Below are 22,236 nucleotides of genomic sequence, written 5' to 3'. Positions count from 1 at the left end.
TGCCATTACTGGATTCACATACAGTATAGCAGGTTAATATCGCGGTCAGAAAAAAATCACGATTTTTTAATTTCACAACAAATCGTGGTCAGTTTAATTCGCGGAAAAACAAATCTTAATATCCTGAACTTGATTTCATATCAATATGAAAGATTAATGCACTGAATGTTAAATTTGCGGAAATTTTGTTTCAGCGAATATAGTAAAAATCAACCCAGTGAGTTTATTTCCTGGTATACAGTATTTCATTGATATAATCATTTTACAGATCATACCTGTAAATGGTGATGATGTACATGTATGCTCTAGCTCCCAGTCAACCCCCCCACCCCCCCCCCCCCCGTAAAATATGTGATATTTTGTTTTATTTGCTTGAGATTGTTACAAGTATGGGATATACTTTCATGACATCATAGCTCATCAATTAATTCATACTATATAAATGAATCTTTAAGATGTTGTGAAATTTGGTTGTTTAGTGTATTTTGAAGTTTTGATCAGTAATTATTGATGTAATTGGTGTCAATGAATGGTATCAAACCACAAGGTAGTATTTGTGTTTTTCATCCTATTCAATAACTGTATGATGTCATTAAACGTATGGTTCTGACAGAAATATACTCTGTACATACGCTCTCTCCTGGGAGTCCAGGTGCTGCACCATTTCATCCCTCTTGTTTACGATGTCTACCAGCTCTTCCAGGAGGAGTTTCTCTCGGTGTTTCTGGGCCTCAGTTTTTTGCCAGTCTGAAAAAATGTTTTGAAAAGAATTGATATACGGTGTATATAATATTTAAAAAAAAAAATCATTACTTGAGTTGATTTATGGTTATTTTTCAGTTTATACAACGTCTTCAAATTTACAGTCTCGGTGAATGCTCAAGATAAAGTAGCTTTTCTAGTTAATACCAAATATTTCTAGCAATAACCAATGCACAAATTGATTTATATTTTACAAAATTAGTTTCTAAGAAAATTAATGATTCCATAGTGATTTGTATTACCCCCAAGCTTCTCATACTTTGAATAATAAAATAATAGTTTTGTATTTCATCATCATATTTTGGGCAACAACAATTGTATATGTGGATCCTGAATGCAATGTTTCAAATCACAAAACCAGGACAAGACATTCTAACAGAACTGAACAATTGCTTGTGATGAATTTCCATGATTCCACAACATTCTTCCCCCGACAGTAACAGATAGACAAAGAAGTGTGTTGCTGAGAATATTTGAATAAATCCCTACAATGCTCCTAAGACAAGAATACTTTTTCATCACCTAATTTTTGTTCATAGACAAATTCATTCTCTTGACAAAAAGTTTTGGAACTTTTTTTCCCCATGCCAGTGACAATTTAATTGAAAAATCTTCATCTGGTAATAAAATTGAAAATCATGTATGTATAGGCACTTTTAGTGATGCACTATCACTGACAGAATGCAGCAGGAAGACTAGGAAAATATACAAACCATTGTCATCTGCAAGGAAGCATTATACAAAGCAGATTAAGAGAGTGGATTAGTGAAACAAATATAGTATATCTAAAAGTATCTTTTGAATTTCCATGTTTTGCTTCCTATGTTATTCAACTTGTATGGCACATCCTGCAGTAGTGCACATTCACTGGGAAGGTGGCCAGACACTATGTAATTCTTTTTATGAGAGCTTCAGTAATGTGGTATTTATCTTACATATTAGGAGATCAGAGAATGAAACCAAAACAAAAGACTAACAAAATCTTAAAATCTCCTGCTATGGATGTTTGTGTGTTTGTTCTCTATAAACTATATTGTGTACCTTTTTAGATGTCTATGATGATCAGATACACCAAAACCATATTGTTAGAATTTTTTTGTTAGTACATAAAGAATCTGTCAAATATTTGATAAGCTTTCAGCACTACAGCCAAACAACGTCACAGATTATACTTTTTGGTCATTTGATAATCATGATCAGCGTAAAAACATAACCAACATCTTTATATTTTCTGTGGTCAAATTAAGCCAAGTGTCAATAGAAGTCTATTTGGTGTGAAAAAACACACCTGTCTCCATATGCCTTATAAACAATGCTAAAACAACATCTTATTTACCAATAGATAACTCATGTAACACAATTAAAGCCTATGGTTTATACACTAGTGATGACCTAGTCTAAGAATTTATGCCGCACCAGAGAAAATGAACAATTTCTTATTGGTTGTTAATTGCCTCTGCCTGATGCAGCATAAATTCTAGGTCATCATTGGTGTGTTAATCATAGGTTTTGTGTTAGATGTTGTTTTAGCATTGTTCTACAACGACTATAGGTGTGTATAGACTAAAGGTGTGTTCCTGCATCAGGGGCAATCGTGCCTGTATCTGTAAATAAACAGCTGCATCTGTGTTATCTAACTCTAGCAATACTTCTGTTCCATTTTATTTACTATTTGTGAGATTTTGTTAATTTGTATGCACTAAATGAAGATGCGTTTGTTTCAATGATAAAATGTATACATACACAAATAGATATATACTGCAAACCCTGGCTTTCACGGCCAAATCCACATCCTCCACAAAATCACATTACAACTTATTGAAAATGGACAAATAACCATTATTCATTCATAATTTTTAACGAACGTTTTCTAATCAAATTAACCAGTTGTTCATTTCATATCATTACAATTTCCCCCCTTTGACACATATGTCTCAGCCAATAATGTTTTCTAGGCCATAATTGGTCAATATCAGAGATTGGTGAAATGAGTCGCAGAAATCCAAAGGCAGCATACATAGACACAATTCTAAATTCACTGCAAAGCTTCTTAACATGTTTAGCCACTGTCGAAAGTCATTTGGAAATCCATCTTTACATGATGGCACCAAATAAACAATTAATCATTCTGACTTTGACGGGCATTTCATTTATCTTCATTTAAAAAATCTTGTAAATCATGCAAATCTAAATTTTCCTCTTCATTGCTCAGAGCTGTGTATCAGAAAATCAGAGAAACATATTCAAACAATCTTATTGCTCAACTTAAAGCAAGTTTTAGCATTCATTTAATACATCATATTAATTCAAATTCTCAGAATAATGTCACGATTGTTATAATGACAGCTAATATGGTTTATCATGCTTACACAAGTGTCAAGAGATACCCGTTCATTTTAATCTTTATATACCAGTCTCAGCTGATACCAATAATTCTATTTACAGCTGCCCCACCCCCATCGTCGGAAACCCATGGTCGGTCGCTCTATTCGTTTACCTAGGTAATCATCTAGAGTGACCGACCGTGGGTGTCCGACGATGCCCCACCCCAAGAATATGTGTGTCTGTACTAGGATTCAAACCAGTAATATATAAGTTTTGATTGACAGCCTTCCAATGCAATTCGACCAATTCAATTTATTCTCACAAGTCAATAAACATGATATAGACAAATACAAAAATAATCACAATCATATTGATGTATGCATGTGTGTTTTGGTACAGACATGTATACTGGAAGTGAATGTTACAGTATATAATTGGCAAAATCAATGCACCACCGAGATGTCTACTTGATGTGGTACTTGAATTATGTTAACCCAATCATAAGATGTTTTGAAAGTAGGAGTTGCAGGCTAAATAATATTTAAACTAATCTGCATATAAATATTATGATCTTGAAGCATTGAATAAAAAATCTGTATCCTCACAATATACAATTAATTTTTATTTATTTTTAAGAAATACCAACAACACAAGTTGTGTTGATAAACAGATTAGCTAATCAAATAATAACTTAATGGGTGACAGGAAGTTGTCACCTCTCTCTCTCTCTCTCTCTCTCTCTCTCTCTCTCCATCACAATATGGTGCAATCGATTTCACCCAATCTATCAAAATTCACATTTGTGGACTAAAGTTATTCAAATGGAAAATTTATGGGGGTCAACCTTGACAGCCAAGGCTTTATGGCCACATGTGTTGCTGTTTTCCAACCATGGAATTCTTATATAACTAAACTACTGAAATTTTTAGAAAAGTGTAGGTCCTTTCTAACTTGAGAGTGCAGTCTACCTTAATATATTACCAACATAAGCTGCTTTGGTGACATAACATAACTTTTCTCAAAATTCTGGGATTTTTTCATGTAGAATATGGCAGTAATCTGTTGTACTTTTGTCACTATTACACTGAATTATAAAGTATTGTTTTAGATAAAAAAAAATTAGTCAGGGTTTTACCTGCTTTTCCCCATGAAGACATCAAATTGCAAGATTCAATATAATTATACGTATGATACATGTCCATAAGTCTCATATTCCTTTACGTATTCTATTTCTATTGCGTGGTTTATTGAAAAACACTTTTAAAAAATTGTTCTAAAGCCATATACAGTTCAATCTTTATGGAATTATTTCTATTAGATGCAGAAATTTTAGATAATCATGCATAATTCAATATCAAAACTTGTTGTCAAAAAATTACACAAATGGCATGTTGTACTTCAAATCTCTAAAAGTTTAAATCTTATATTCTTAGCAATGAATAAAGATGGAAATAAAATTGAAAATATTGACAAGAAAACTTTGCAATTTTTTAAAATTAAAGAAGTAGGTACAGTTTCTAAAGTCATTTGGCCCAAAATATCGATTATTTCACTTGGAGCTCAAACCCTGACATTCAAATAAGGAATGGATTAGCAAACCAAAAATCTGCTCAGTTTGATCAGCACAATGATTTGTGTCATATGACGAGAGCTAGAAGTTGGCATAAAATTGCAGAAATGCCATTTTCAATGAAAATATCCACAATTTCAGGTGGTTTTCCTTTCAGGAAACATACAGCGCATGCGTCGAGCAAATTCATATTGAAGTGTTGTTTTTCATCTTAAAATAATGCACAATATATATCGTTTTCATTTTGCTCGACAAATGCGCACATCTTTTCCTGAGCAATAATCTGTATGACATTTAACAGTTTTCGGGCTCATTTTTAAAAAAAGGCGGGAAATGTCTTATTCATGATGTCATAATGCTATCCAATTAGGAATATCATTATGATTTTGTTGACATATTATACCTGGCATATATCTTACTTTTTTAAAACACTGAATAAGGTTAATTCCAGACACATTTTATAGAGAGAAAATTTTTGGGCCTTTTTGTGTATACAATCGTACCTTGTTCTTTCAGTTCAAATTACACCAGTTCAAGTTTTTGAAAAAATGCATATATATATATATATATATAATTAATATACACACACACATAAAAAGTGTTTAAAGTTTTATATATATATATATATATATATATATATATATCTATATCTATCAAGCTAGCATGGTGCCGCGCCATGCCATTTTTTCATATAAATTTAAAAACAATATTTGTTAATATAAACAATTGTTCTCTATTTCACAAGGTTGATTGAAAAGTTAAAATCAAGGCAGCAGGTACAAGATCAGGCTAAAGGATTATTCCATTACTATCATAGTATGATACAATGAAAGTGGCCCAAAATAGTCTTGCCGCGACGAAAAGTGCTCCTTTGAACATTTGATATGTGTGACCTCTCTAGATCCCAGATTTAACACTATATATATATGACACACTTGTATGGCCAGGCACTATATACATGTACATAGTTATTAACTTTTGAATGTGTTATGATAAATGTATCTGGTTTGTTAAAATTCTAATGAGGACATTCAATCCCCAATACACAGACACTATAGTTAATAATCTAATATTATTTTACGTTGTTTTTTTTTGTACATATAGATTACTACTGCAATATTTTTTCTGTCCCTGGAATTCAATATACAAAGTGATTGACTAAGAAATTCTTATATCTAATTCTGCTTCATTATTATATGGATTGAAATTTATATTTTAAAAAAAAATCTATTTTGAAAAGCAATGAAAAATTGTAACAAAAACTCTTTCATATATACCTATTTTTAAAAGATACATCGAGAATTTTCCCTTCAACTCCATATAGAAGCGCTGAAAACAACAGCTATCATGATGATGGGACTTAGTGCCAGTTATAACAGAAGATTGATAGGCACCTTAATTGGCCACGGACAACAATGTCGATATATAATTCTAGAGGATCAAAAATTAATTATCCCCTGCAAGGTGCATACACCCCAAAAATCTGATATTGAGTGATTAAGTCTTAATGCTACCTGAAAAAGCTTCACAGCCTGATTATCAAGGACATTAATGTCTGATGTATTTCAAGTTGTATAACCAAATTTGAAAAATGTCCTTGAATGCAATGTATCAAGATGAATGGAGTTTGTAATGAACAATTTCTACTCTGACGCTTCAATTATCATTTTAATTTTTTTACCCACAAAAGGAAAAAGAATGGCATACAAATTGACAAACGACCCAAACAAATTGCACATTAATACAGAGGAGTTCATTAAGACAATGGCCATACCTCTAGACAGAGTGACAGAAAAAATGGAGCATATGGGTTTCGACAGATTGCTCAATTACATACAAGAAAGAAAAACCACCCAGAGAAATTAAACCATCAACAATCCATCAGGTTTGACATCACACAACATGGGCACTCCACAATGCAAGATTTTCTTCATCAATTTCACCTTTCATTCCTGGAAATAATGACTGACAAATCAAACAATTCACAGATAAAAGGATTCCGACCAGATCCAGGTAAAACAAGAATCCCAGCCACTGAGGACCTTCTGACCAGTCACCTTAGAGCTTGGTCTTAATTAGCTGTGTCACCTAACACTTCACTTGGCTGCCCTTAATAGAGCAATCCAAACTTTCAGCAGCAAAAAATCTCCAATTTTTACCCAGATGGAAGTAGGAAATCTTTCAGTGTTCTTTTATCTAGTTTTTTTGTTTTTAGACCTGATACTGGATTTAAAGAATTGTGTGTTTTACAAACTTTAGATGAAAGCACACATTTTGAGAATCTTGCCTTCTATTTCAATAGAAACTATTCCTTTCAAAGTGAAATGATTGTGCAAACATTTAAATGATGAGCCATATGTCAGCATGTGATGGTCTTAATGTCTAATGCACAAATCCAAGTATTAATCAAACACTACATAATATTTTAAATATGTTTTCATAGAGAAAGCAGAAGACCTGAGCAGGTGAATATTTATTTAACCTAACCACAACAGAACTAGCTGTGAAGGCAGATCCTGGTATTTATATGGGCTTTCTATTTGAGTCCTAGAAAGCAATAAATGTTATATTGGTGACCTATAAATTTACATTCATGTAATTAAGGACACCTTATGAACTATTAAATCAAAAGACAAAAACACTAATTAAAGAATAACAATTAACTTAATAAATATTCTTGCAGATTAATATTTTGGATTAAAAGTGATACAAGTAATGAGATAATAATGTAAAAATAAAACTGTTACCTATTTTTAAAAGTACTTTAACTTACTATATAATCTGAAGTGCAATAATTTCAGTCCTATTGCTTGAAGGTTTGTGATAAAGTATCAGGTGTCGTGTGACATAGGCAGATAATTATCTAATTAATTACAATCTCGTCGAAGGGATTACAATAATACCCCGCCTGCTTCCCACTGTTATAACTCTAAGAAGATTTGCTGAAAGCTTCAGGACATGCATTGCAAGGAAAATCAACAACAAAAAAAAAAAAAAAAAAAAATTCTTGCTTATTGATTTAAAATTCTGGTGCCATATCATATGCTTAAAAATTTCTTTTTCATTGACAAGTATATGTTACCTACAGAACATAATCATGCTGTTTATGATATTATATAGTAATGTCTGCATATAGACACAACATCTACTGTAAATAGTCACACAACTCATAGACACAATATCTACTGTAAATAGTCATAGAAATAATACCTAATGTAAATAGTCATACAACTCATAGACACAATATCTACTATAAATAGTCACACAACTCACAGACAAAATATCTACTGTATATAGTCACACAACTCATAGACACAATATCTACTGTAAATAGTCACAGACACAATATCTACTGTAAATAGTCACACAACTCACAGACAATATCTACTGTAAATAGTCACACAACTCACAGACACAATATCTACTGTAAATAGTCACAGACACAATATCTACTGTAAATAGTCACACAACTCAGACACAATAACTACTGTAAATAGTCACAGACACAATATATACTGTAAATAGTCACACAACTCACAGACACAATATCTACTGTAAATAGTCACAGACACAATATCTACTGTAAATAGTCACACAACTCATAGACACAATATCTACTGTAAATAGTCACACAACTCAGACACAATATCTCCTGTAAATAATCACAGACACAATATCTACTGTAAATAGTCACACAACTCACAGACACAATATCTACTGTAAATAGTCACAGACACAATATCTACTGTAAATAGTTAGACACAATATCTACTGTAAATAGTCACAGACACAATATCTACTGTAAATAGTTACAGACACAATATCTACTGTAAATAGTCATATCTGCATTTAGACACAATATCTACTTGTTAATAGTCACAGACACAATATCTATTGTAAATAGTCATACTGTTGCTGCTCATGTGTACAGTATTGATGGTTATTTTCAAAGATAAGCACTCAACATTGAATTAAAAATTCGAATAAAGATTATAACCCAGAACATGGGCTCTTCAATTGTGGCATATTTGACCTTGACAAATTATCTTTGAAACTTAATCAATAAGGACCATCCATCATGACCATGTTTATTACAACACACAAAAAATATACAAAATATTTCCTCACAGTCTGGTTTAATTTCTGAGTGTTGATTGTTTATTTTACATCCCACTGAGAATTTTTCACTCATATTGAGACATCACCAGCTGCAGGTTAAGTACCACAAATTCAGACCTACATGTATCCTTAGCGCTCAGGGCCGTAGCAGTGAGGGTTCTTTAGCATGCCAGCCTTAGCGCTCAGGGCCGTAGCAGCGAGGGTTCTTTAGCATGCCAACCTTAGCGCTCAGGGCCGTAGCAGCGAGGGTTCTTTAGCATGCCAACCTTAGCGCTCAGGGCCGTAGCAGTGAGGGTTCTTTAGCATGCCAACCTTAGCGCTCAGGGCCGTAGCAGTGAGGGTTCTTTAGCATGCCAACCAATTCTGTGACACGGGACCTCTGTTTCTAAGGTCATATCCAAAAGACCCGTGATTCTCACTCCCAAATGCCGAGCCCTTGATGAAGGACCAATCACTACCTATGTTAACGTCTTAGGTTTGATGCTCTACTACTGAGCTAAATTCTGCTTTTATTAATAAAACATCTGAATTAAAAACATTCAAGATGGAAGATATACCATGTAGACAGAAAAAAAAGACTTAATGCTAAACAGTTCCCAGTGTCTACAAAGCATTGTGGAATTTCTTTATTCCCTTTGTTTGAACCTGAAGAATTTAAACTCATTACAAACTTTTAATGTATACTTGCATGTAGAATTTAATTGTTGTAAAGAACAAATCCTGCATACCTGTGTACAACATGCAATTTAAATATTCTACATATGAAAGTAAATAAAAATGCACAATTGCCACTTTGGTTTTGTTTTTTTTTACAGTCAAACATGTATATATTACACCTCTAAACTCAGCTTACTGCAGTGTCATGTAAGCTAGGTTATCTAATGGTCAGACAGATTTACAAAACATACACAGTATAGGATGTACTGGCTTACTACATTTTAAAAGTGATATATAACAAGATTTGTTGCAACAGCAGTGTGCTTGGCATTTTTTATTTTAGTTTTCCATTACATATTTAAATACACCTTTAGAGCCTGTTTATTAGTGATTTAAGGTTCTAAGACTTTTCACGCTGAAATCTTAAAACCACCCTAACAAGGAATAACACACTGTCCAGAGATATTGATATGGGTAAAAAGTGGAGGATATGGTATAAGCAGCACTTTTAGCGAGAATTTAATTTTGGCATTATTCGCGAAGGTGATGAGATCATTAAAATTGAACATCGCTAACAATTGTTTCCATATCGTAGGTCATATTTATCTTTATTGGAACTATAAAATCGCTAAAATTTATTCTCGCTAAATATTCATACCCATTTTTTAAATAGAAAAATCGCTAAATTTGTGTCTCACAAAAAATTCCACAAATATGGTATGTACAATTATATTTTGATATTGAAGACTTTAAAATTTACTTTGTTTAGTAAAAAAATAATATGCAGTTATAGTAGAAAGTAATCTGGGAGAAAAAATTAAAAACTCCTGCTGGACTTGAACCCACAATCTACAGATTTGCAATTGATAAAGCTAACCGACTGAGCTATCCAGCTAGGCAATCAAATTTAAAAGGAATATACCAATATTGCTGATATTCATATATTTTCTTTCATGTTTTATATAAGGAAATCAGCCATAATGACAATGTATCTCCTTAAAAACCAATTACAATTTTTGTAGGTGATTTAAATCCTGCACTGTTTCCATTAAATTCAATTCACATATTTCAATCCCCCCCCCTTTAAAACAATGCATGTCATGATGATGACTAAAACAAAGATCATAGACAGGGAATGTAGTGTAGAGAGAGAGAGAGAGAGAGAGAGAGAGAGAGAGAGAGAGAAAGAGAGGAAATTGAAATAAAAACCATGTATTTCATGAATATCTATAGAGTATATAAAAACCAAGAAATATCAAAAGTTTTTAAATATTATGTATTAAATGTAATTTCAATGTTTATAAGATTAGAAATATCTCAATTACGTTCTTTAGAGAAAACAGAATAGTGTTTATTGAAAAAGAGAATTTCTACGCTCAGCAATTAAACACCTGTACAAATATAAACGTTTAGTTTTAATATACACATTAAAAAGGAACAGTATTTTTAGAAGATTTTCTCTCTCAATATTTTAGGTGAATATTATACATATATATGATTTCTCCTCCTTCAGTACTGTATATTCTTCATCAATATTTTCTTGAAAACATTTTTTTTTAATTTACAGGTGTTCTACCATGAAGAAATGAGACATTTACATAATCTAAAAATAATTTCTATTTCTTGAAATAACAATTTTCAATATCTTAATGTCTGAATGTGAATTTCTTTTCTACTTGAAATAAAAACATTTCTTCCCCAAATAAATGGCTACAGTATATCAATATTTGTTTACAACTAATTCATCCTTTTACACAAGAATATGAAATATAAACACACACACTGAAGTACTCAATTATTTCTGAGGAAAACTAGACCACAACCATTTTATGAAATCAAATCAACATTTTAAATTAAATCTCAATGAAGGTACTATTATCTTATTATTTATAAATTCAAATACCCAATATAACAACATTTACTTTAGAAAGTCATTTGAAGGAAGGGCTGTCAATTCAGCCAGCTATACTCCTCAGTTTGGATTGTATGTGAACAAAGATTTAAAAGCCGGGCTAAATAAAACAAACACTCTATAACACTTGTGAGTTGGGACCTTTTACCCAGAACCCCTCAATATTGTGTTTTTCAACACAATAGAATCTCTTCAACTCCACAGGGCAGGGGGCAAACTGAACATATACTTGAAATCTCAAAATTCAGGGTGTTAAAAAATATTGAATTTGGTGAGGTTAAAACATGTTCAAATTAAAGAGTGGATATATAGATAGAGCACTTGAGAATTGTATCCATCCTTGAAATATTTTTAAGTGTTTTCAAAAATCCATGCTAATTAAAGACCACTTCCACTTTTTTAAGACAATATGCACCATCACAAATGTAGAAAAAATATAAGCATGAATAATTGTGAAATCTGCCGGGTTTTTACATTTTTTTTCTTTTTGATCGTATGCCTACAGTTTCTGTGGCAACAAAAATATCTTACCTTCAATGGACATCATTGCTCGTAATTCCCTATTCAACAATTCAAACCTCTTCTCCAGGTCATCCTCTTTCTCCCTGTAAATATATATCTCCCAACATAAATAAAAAGTTCCCTCTTGAATATTTGAAAATGAAAACTTGAACTGAATTTACTTCGTCCATTTATATAGTTAGAGAAGTTTGCAGAAAAGCTGATTTCTTAACAGGTATTACAGTAATGGGTTTATAGTTAAAGATGATAATATTTTCACAATATACTTATAAGACTTAGAAGTTTTCTCTTGAGATATTAAGGATCTGATCCTTATTACACCCTTAATTCAAGGAAAATCTTATTATTCCATCTGACATTCTTCTGAACATCTCAGAATTTTATGATATCCTACTGCAAGTATTCAAATAACACAGCCCCCACTGTAAGAAGAATTTAGAGATAAAAAAGAAAAGAAGCTAAAGAGATTTGCAATAGGATCATATAAGGATTGAATATTGATGCCTCTATGTTAAAGTCAATCTCAAATCTCTTTATAGCTTAGGCTCTTAAACACGGGATTTTTCTTAACAAGTTGTGTGATAAATTATTCTCTTACTTAAAACTGAAAAATGTTCTCATCATTTCGCCTTAATACAGATTTCAGCAGCAGCGACAAGGGAGATAACTAAGGTACAAAGAGTCACAACAGCTTCTGTCTGTTTTACATGCCGTTTCATTGTTCACACAGTTATTATACTAATTTTTACACGACTAATATGGGGTAATTTTGGTATTGGGAAAAATCTGTAGATTGAAATATGGCACCTTTGTTTTCTGTAAATTTTCCTCATACGCAAAATTTTCCAAAATTTGGGCATTGGGAACATTCGTCTCATTTTTCTTTAAAAAGTAGAATGAAAAGTTGGCACCTCTTTTTTTTGGTAAATTTTCTTTGCATGCAAAACCCCTCCAATATTTTCAACACAATATCAGCGGACAAACAGTAAATGAATAACTTGGGAGGTTGCACTAACTTGGGAGGTTGCACATGTACAGATCATGGGAAAATTTCTCAAACCCATAAATAAATTATAAACAGGAATAATCATGATTGAGGAATTGAAACTAGTTCAAGCAGTGATCTCTTTGTGGGTGTTTATAAGTTTCACACACCCATCTAGGATGTACAGTGAAAAGCATGGGCTCCCTCACCGTTTCATTGCTTCAATCAAATCTGCCTTGTTAAACAAAATCTATTGTAGCTGACTTTATCATCTTTGGATGAATTTAATGTTATTTCTACAGTTTTCCTGTCACCAAAGCCATCATAACCAACACTGACATGTGTCTTTTTGATTGGTAATATGTATTCAAGAGCATTGAATATTCCATTTATTGCTAATACAAATATGTCATGAGAAATCTACATCTTTTGTATATAAGTGGAGGATGATGCATGTGCTGTCTGCGGTAGGCTTACTACTAGGAAATCTGAAGTGAAAAGTGATGACCATTTCTAATCCTACTACACTTACTTGTATAGAAAAATACATACATTATCACCTTTTCAGAATACAAGATGGAATTAAAATTTCATGTTATTTGGGACTAATTCTCCGAGGCCTTTCAACTATTTCTGCAGTTGTTGTTCGGCACTCAGCCAGGCCTTGTTAGACCACCAGTCTAGGACACTCTCAATGTTAACAACAATTTCCAAATCTACCTGTTCAGTATCAACTAATGGATTTCATAGAGATTAGTACATACCCAGGTGTGTACAAAAAAGATATAAACAAATATTCACAAGTCAACTCTCACTTTTAAATACCTATAGTGTAACACTTTTTTTTTTACAGCTTTATAGTCGGATTTATAACGGCAATAATTGACTACAATATTGATCCTGGTTTGTATATCTAAGTCAATGTCCACAAGTAGTGATTATATCACTAAAACTCAAACTTAATCATAAATATGCACAAATTATTCAACAGATTTAAATGCAGTGGAGTATTTTCTTTACTAAAATGATTACGATTTTGGCTTCTTAAGTTAACAGAATAATGAAGATTGTTTGTTCTAGTGCTAAAATTGTAAACCCCTCTCCCATAAGATTACTGCAATACACACAGTAATCATTTGAAATAAATGCTTGCTTATAAAGATTCTAATGATTTTAATGATTTAATCAATAACAATAATAATAATAATATCCATAATTTATACAGGATTGCACAATTAGTTATATAAACTAGTTTACATTGTGATAATGTTTTCATTAAAATGCACTTGTCCATTGAGCACAGAAGTTAATTTTTTGTTAAATATATGATAAGCTACTAACACTAAAGTACTGATTCAGAAATAAACATAACACATAGTTTCCGACAATATCGTCAACATGCACGTTCATCAGCTCCGAAGTAAAGTACGACTCTTATATCATAATCAGTGATTATCGTAAGAATTTATGAGTAACGAAACACATTGAGTAAGGTAAGGAATTCGTAGATTTTGAGGAAATATTTACGACTTAACTCATCATAGATTTAACACATCATAAAAAGTGCCGCCAATTTGGTCCAATTAGGATAGGGACCAAGTAAGTATTATTTTGAACATGTTGAAACTCAAATTGACCTGTTATGGAATCAAGACGGATTATGGTCTGAAATCCTCTTTGGATTAATCCCTCACCAATAATAGTGTGTTTCTACAACCCCTCCAAACATTTAATGTCTCAATGGAAAAATACAAAGTTGGGGATCACAGAAAAAATTCTGTTGTTCCAGGATTTAATAAGGACCTATGGCTAAGATTAGTAGGAATTTAGAGGATGCAGTTCGACTTACATTTAAACTTTTCCACACACACTAAATATTGCAAGTTGATCAACCATCTGTGATTCCACTACTTGTAGCTATTAGTAAGAGCTATATAAGAAGATAATCTTGACTCTATTTATTTAGTTTACAAGATATACCATGTGCAAGCAGCTTACAATACACATTTTGCGCTGCCCTTAAATCTTAGGTCAATATAGCTTACCTACCTAATACCTATTAAACAGATATACGTTTAGTCAGTTTATTTTATAGCTATTTATAAATAAACTTAAGATTATTCAGTTCATTTACTGCTTGTAATCCCAATCTGCATCAAAATCTGTTATGCAACAAATTACATAAACTCTTCATTAAAATTTTTTAAAGTATAACTAGAGTAACTAACAGCTCATACTGTAATTATATCATTAGAAAATGTGATTTTCTTTAAAAAAGCTCCCATTGGAAATGCAATTTACAGCCACACTGTATCGACCAAAAGTTTCAAATATATCTTATCTCTGATTACAGTTGTGTATTTCTGATTTTATGATCTCAATGAAAAAGTTTTCCACATAAACCTCCCCAAAAACTAGTGACAAAACACTACAAGTTGTCATAAATATTTGGCAATCTACTGGCGCCTAGGTCAATCAAAGATCATCAAGCACATATAACGGAAACTCATTATGCAACAAACTAAAACAACATCCTCGGAGCAAAGAAAAGTCGAATGGAATATGAATTTAAAATTCAAGAAACATTTTAGGCAAAGTCAACAATGAAGAGAGATGTATTCTTAAGGGTCCCCAGGGGCTCACCGTAGCGGTCAATAGAACACCATTCAAACTTTTATTAAAAACCATTTTTTTCAAAACATTTCTTATTAAAGCCACCATCTTTCCACAAACATCCTCGAGATATCAAATTCCATAAAAGTGACATAATTAAAATGAAATGAATACAATCTTGAAAAGGCCAAAGAAAAGAGTGGTTTAAAATGTGGCACTGTAGCGCACAGGAAAACATTAAGTTGTTAGCATAATTTGGAGCTTGTACAAACATTGCAATGTCAATATTTTAACAACTAAGAGAAACTCAATGTTGACATTGACAATAGAATGTGTTTGTTCGTTGGACTGACCAGTCTAATTAGTTAACACTGACCCCCTGCCATTGTGGAGGGGAGGGACAGGCTTTCCAAACAAAACAAAAACAGTACCAATAGAAATGATGTAACTACAGAAGAGTTATGATATTCTGACTCTTCATGTTTGAACATTTGTGTAATCACATTTTATATTTCAAGTGCTAGGATTAATCTTGAATTTCCTAACACTTTCCTAGAGGGCCCTGGAGAAAATTTTTGGTAAAATATTTTTATTCCTTGGACTGTTGGTACACAGATTATTTCAAAGTCCTGGAATCTTAGAAGAGAAAGTCTGGAAATGCAACAGTACACTTCTGAATTCCTGACTACACCTAGAAATTCCAAAACTTTCTCCAAGATTTCAGGCTTTTTAAATTCCTGGTGTATTGACAATCCAAGAATCAAAAGAGGGAATATTTGACCACAAATTGCATCTGTTTTTAGAATTCATTTGGTACAATTGGAGATGGTGCTCAATTTGACATAATATTGAATTCTGCTGTGTATAATAATGGAGATCTGCAGAACTGCAGCTCTCTGGGAAAACAAGTGATATATAGGTATATCCCCCTCCCCTATGAGCTACAGGTCTGGCATCTTCATTACACAAGCTTCACTTATACCTCTGTCAATGCTTGGAAGATAGTTCCTGCACCATGTGACAATTCAATCACATGATGTAAACAATTAATAGAAATTATAGATCAAAAAGAGTGCAATGTGGCAAGTGTGCCAATGAAAATAAATATGTGACTGTTTTGTATCAAAAAAGTAATTATAACTGCAGTTATAAAGTTAATAATAGGAACTGAAAGATGCAGGTTTACCATCAAAACCTGCAGATATCATTTGCAGCTAATGTGCTTGTTTGCATTCAGGAGAAGTCGTACCCAGGAAAAATTAGATTGTACCAAAAATTTTGGGTACAAGTTCTCCAAGAGAAGTCATACCCATCAATATCTATCTGGGTACGAGTTCTCATGGAGAAAAATTTTGTCAATTTATCAAAAAGAAATCTGGGTACGAGTTCTCTTGGAGAAAAACTTTGTCGTTTTATCAAATAGAATTGTGGGTACAAATTCTCCTGGACAAAAACTTTGTCAATTTTATCATATAAAAATCTGCAGATTACCCATGGGTATGAGTTCTCCCGGAGAAAAACTTTGTCATTCTATCAAATAGAAATCTGGGTACAAGTTCTCCTGAAGAAAAACTTTATCAAATAGAATTGTGGGTATGAGTTCCCCAATTTATCCTGGGTGCGAGTTCTCTAGGAAAAAACTTCGTCATTTTAGCGAATAGAAATGTGCGTACAAGTTCTCCTAGAGAAAACCTTTGTCAATTTTATTATAAAAATCTGGGTACAAGTACTCCAAGAGAAAAACTGTCATTTCTGTCATAAATCTGGGTATGCATGAGTTCTCCCAGAGAAAAACTCTTGTCATCATATAGTAATAAAAATTTTATATGATAAAATGGGATAAAATAAAATAAAGTTGTTGTTTTTTTCACCAGAGAACTCATACCCAGATTTCCATTTGATAAAATGACAAAGATTTTATCTCCTGGAGAACCTGTACCAAACTTTTTTATCAGATAAAATTACAAAGTTTTCCTCCTGGAGAACTCATACCCAGATTTTTATAATGAAATTGACAATATTTTTCTCCAACTTGTACCCACATTTCTATTTGGTAAAATGACAAAGTTTTTCTCCAAGAGAACTCGTACCCAGATATTGATGGATACGACTTCTTTTGGAGAACTTTTACCCAAAATTCTGGGTACGAGTTCTCCTGGGTACAGGTTCTCCAGAAATCGTATGAATTATATCTATTGGAAACATCACATATCTCAATGCACTATGATGATTAGAGTTGCCTAAGTCTGTCCAACTCTTCTGTTATCCCAATGTTATTTTTTCCTTATGGTATCATACAATGTAAATTATTTAACACTTGTTAATCTGCATGTTCAGATGCATGGGTTTGTTGACTTTTATAAGGAACTTGGTGTGTTAATGTCCTTCACGATATAGTCAGAACTTTGGGGAAAGAATAAAAATGCACATGGTCTACTTGAAACAACTACAGTTCCTATAGACTGAATACTTTCTTTTTATAACGAAAAACAAAACCAGAATTTATTGAAGTCATTATTAAAAGTTGTACAAGAATCTTGTACAAAGGCAATGACAGAAGTGGAAGAGAAGCTTGAGTAACATGCCCTCTGGTGAGATGGGTGAATAGGATATGTCATATCTTAGTGTAACTATAAATTAGGACTTTTGTATCAGTAGCCATGAAAGTATGACCTTGAGAAATGACAGGCATCTTCCTATCACCATGTGAAATATGTGTACCAGGTTTGATTACCTTCCTACAAGGTACAGATGAATGAACAGACAGACACACAGGGAAACTGCACTGTACCATGATACAACCTATGATAATTCAACGTGTGTATGAAGTTTGATTATTCTAGCCTTATTAGTGCCATTTCTATCTTCTTTTGCACCTATAAATTTATCCATGAAAGCTTCACCTTTCCTCTTAAAAACCATATAGGCTTTCTTTCTCTAACCATTGAGAGCATGTGCATCAAATTTAACGATCCTAGCCTTACATGTATATTTAACCATAAGGTGCTGTCAGATGGACAGACACTGTGCCAAACCATGATAGTCCTTCTATGATGGGCATATAAAAAAGGAATGGGTTGGGGGAAATGAAGTTCTTAATTTTTGTTCCTGGTTATTTCAACACAGAAAATACTGAAAGGACACAACGCATGTTTCTAAACTTTTTCATTTTTTCAGCAAAATTAATTCTTTTCATGCCTAAAACTACTCTAAATGTGTTTTAAATGAATTATTTTGCGTAGTTTTCGAGTTTGAAAGCGATGAAATTCAAATCTTGCGATATGCATATTTACTTTCACTATTTTACGCGCCATTATGTGTGATGTCATATGCGCCTTCAGGGTTTGAAAACATCTATTAGCCATTTCATAAACAGATTAGATTTAATCGACAAGAAACCAATTATCACATTAACGGCTTGTAAATAATATTGCACTAAGATGTTTTGTACCGTGCACGGGTGTACTAGTTGTCGGTAGAAAGGATTTAGACTGAGTATTTTTCAATTTTTCGAAGGAAGGTACAAGAAAAAAGACGTGGATAATTTTTTAGTGGATAATTTTTTTGTTGGAGCAAGAACTTTACCTTAAAAAAACCCACCCAGTCACCTTTTTAAAAACCGCTTGGACAGAGACCCTGATAAACTGCGAGAAAAGGGATATATGGAAGCTATAAGCACTGGTAGGCCTACAGCATACATTCTGTTTTGGTCTCAGTTCAAATTCAATACACACTCAGATCACCTTGTAACAACATACACAATGTAACTTCTACCAACTGGAAGATTTGCAAAAAAATTAAAGATACAAAATAATTGAACTTTTAATTATACAAATAATAAAATATTGTATTTCCTAACTTTAAATTGAATTACAAAATTATTTCCTTATTGAACTCGTAACATCTTGAATGCGTCAGTATAACGCCGTGCTCCCACTTCGTACTTCCTAACGACATGCAGATCACAATTCAAAAATAATAAAATTGCTTTATCAAAATGAAATAATGTGTTTTCCACTTTAAATTTGATTTATTGATTTGTGTGTGTGTTGTCTTTTTCTTTCTTTCCAAAATACACCCGTGACAGTAGCTTGGCCTAGGGCCTAGTTGTCAACAATTTAACGTATCATAATTTGTCTAATCCAAAAATAGATGATTGCACTGCTTGTTTTAGAAAAACAGCACCAATTACAGATGTATAGAGGAATAATATTACCAAACAGTTTGTAGACAGTGACACATATAAACATTATCTACTCGCAATATTGCCGATTTCATACACGTTTTACTCCTTATATTTGGGTATTTACATCGTTATATGTGTGCACTGGTAGCAAAAACATAAAAAACTTGGAAAATTTGTCAATATCGATTTAAATGTTGCCCGTGGTGAATAAATTAGGCCCCTAAAAGCCGAGTTTTTAATAATATCTCACAGTACTTTCACAATCCAAAGGGCAGATGTGACGTCATTGTACCATGTGACTACCTACCTAATTAACAAGATTTTTTTAAATCGGGGCTTAAATTTAAGTCTATATTGTGCTTAATTATCGCAAAATTTCAGTGAACGAAGGATTACAATTAATTACTATAAGCATAAAGAAGACAAAAAGCATGTTATGTTGTATACTTTGAAAACATGAGATGTGTCCTTGAATATACAATTACATGAATGAATATACATGTCCCATCTCTTTCTTCTATTCCATCTACTGCATCACTGTCGTTAAACAAGCCGAAGTGTGCCTTCACAAAGTACATGTATACCATACTACATACAAGCTCAGTCATATTATAGATGTTACAGACAAGCTATACTGCATACAAGCTCAGTCATATTATAGATGTTACAGACAAGCTATACTACATACAAGCTCAGTCATAGTATAGATGTTACAGACAAGCTATACTGCATACAAGCTCAGTCATAGTATAGATGTTACTGACAAGCTATACTGCATACAAGCTCAGTCATAGTATAGATGTTACTGACAAGCTATACTGCATACAAGCTCAGTCATATTATAGATGTGCTGATGTAAAGGACAAGCTATACTGCATACAGGCTCAGTCATAGTATAGATGTTACAGACAAGCTATACTGCATACAAGCTCAGTCATAGTATAGATGTTACTGACAAGCTATACTGCATACAAGCTCAGTCATAATATAGATGTTACTGAAAATCTACACTGCATACATTCTCAGTCATAGTATAGATGTTACTGACACGTTATACTGCATACAAGCTCAGTCACATCATAGATGAACTGGTGTAAAGAACAAGGTATGATAAGCAGCCAAAACCATATCTTTTGGAAGGGGGGGGGGGGATAAAATAAAATTGATGCATCAATCTTTATCAGACTCCTATGATGAAGTCTGTTTAAAAACAAGTATAGATTTTAAGTGATAGTTTGCACAGATAGGTAATTAGTGATGAGTGTGATAAATTTTCAGAATACAACAAGAATAAAGATTTCCTATCTTGAAATCTAAATACTTTATGCATTAGTGTCAGTTGCATGAATTTTAGATAAGCAATTGAAGCCTGCATTTTCAAGCCTTTCATTTGAACAAACTTCTGTTCCATTCATCCAAGTTCAATGCTAAGTTTGGTTGAAATTGGCTTTCATGAAGAAGTGAAAAGTTAACAGATGCCAGATATTGCACAAACTTTGATCAGAAAAGCACATTCAAGTTGTCAGCTCAGGTGGACAAGGAAATCAGAATACTGTTCAGAAACTTAGCCTTCTTCTGAGTTATGTGTATGCTTTTAGAAAAGCCCCAATATTAATTCATATTTTTTTTCTTTTTCTATTTTTTTAACTGTTTTATGATAAGTGTGATTTGATTTTTTAGTACAGAATGGAGGCCAGATTAAGTCCTTGTCACACCTTGTTCGATCTGAAACACACCATCAAGGAAAATACACTAACTTCAGCTAAAAGAACCCGATGCATCTACAGCATCTATTGAAGAAATGGCCTTTGTAAATTCAAGCATATTGTGAAACAGTATGGATCTCGAAAGTACATGGGAATAATACAGGGTAAATTGTAGTCAGCTGAGAAATTAGAATATGAAAACATGTCATTATACATGTACCAAAAAAGTCGAATATATACATAGCTACTGAATTTTCCTCAGAACAGAATGAGTGCAGATCTTGAATAAATGGTGCATGAAAAACTCCATAGGCAAGATAACATATAAATCAAAAGTTTTCACTGCAGCCGAAATTTGCCACACATTAAGATGGAAAATAGGCGGGTTAGACATTAAAACTTCTCACTGCTACATGTACATCATTAAAGGTCTGCCATAAAAGGTAACTGAAAAGAAAATTCATAGCTCCTCATTTTTCTTGCCACAGATGTGACTAATGGAGAAATAAGTGGCTTGCCCTGGCCCCAGTTATAACAATGCTAGCTACAGTTGAATCCATCCAAGCAATTAAATTTCTGGAGTATGAAATTGTTTTAGGGTAAGAGATCTCAAGTGGAAATACTGTATAGGAATATATTCTAATGAATTATCACATGTCAATATAAGGTGTGTGCAGCGTGGCAACAAGATGTTAGTGTAGAGAAGTAATGTATGAATATCAAATTTACAGATCAATGCTGTACACCATAGTCTAAACTACAACTCATTGCATCCATTCCTGTTTTTAAGGTCTAAGATATGTATAAACTGTTTCTTAAATAATTTTTCTTACACTATTTTATACATAATGTTTCTGTCATTTCCCAAAAACTATTTTT

General features: G+C 32.7%; 1 protein-coding gene across 9 annotated transcripts in view; it reads right to left on the bottom strand.

Annotated features, from left to right (window-relative positions):
* LOC125649273 (EH domain-binding protein 1-like) overlaps nt 1-22,236 on the bottom strand; it is a 71,225-nt gene that overhangs the window by 6,000 nt on the left and 42,989 nt on the right. For all 9 annotated transcript variants that reach the window (XM_048876670.2, XM_048876671.2, XM_056165443.1 and 6 more), the window contains 2 exons: nt 11,877-11,950; nt 633-747 (listed from right to left, as the gene is read on the bottom strand). In XM_048876670.2, coding sequence (XP_048732627.1) covers nt 633-747; nt 11,877-11,950 — 189 coding nt within the window. The remainder of the gene's footprint in view (nt 1-632; nt 748-11,876; nt 11,951-22,236) is intronic.

This window comes from Ostrea edulis, chromosome 5 (assembly GCF_947568905.1).
Source record: "Ostrea edulis chromosome 5, xbOstEdul1.1, whole genome shotgun sequence".
NCBI lineage: Eukaryota > Metazoa > Mollusca > Bivalvia > Ostreida > Ostreidae > Ostrea > Ostrea edulis.
Note: the sequence above shows the minus strand (reverse complement) of the source record. Positions and strands in the feature narration are given on the sequence as shown.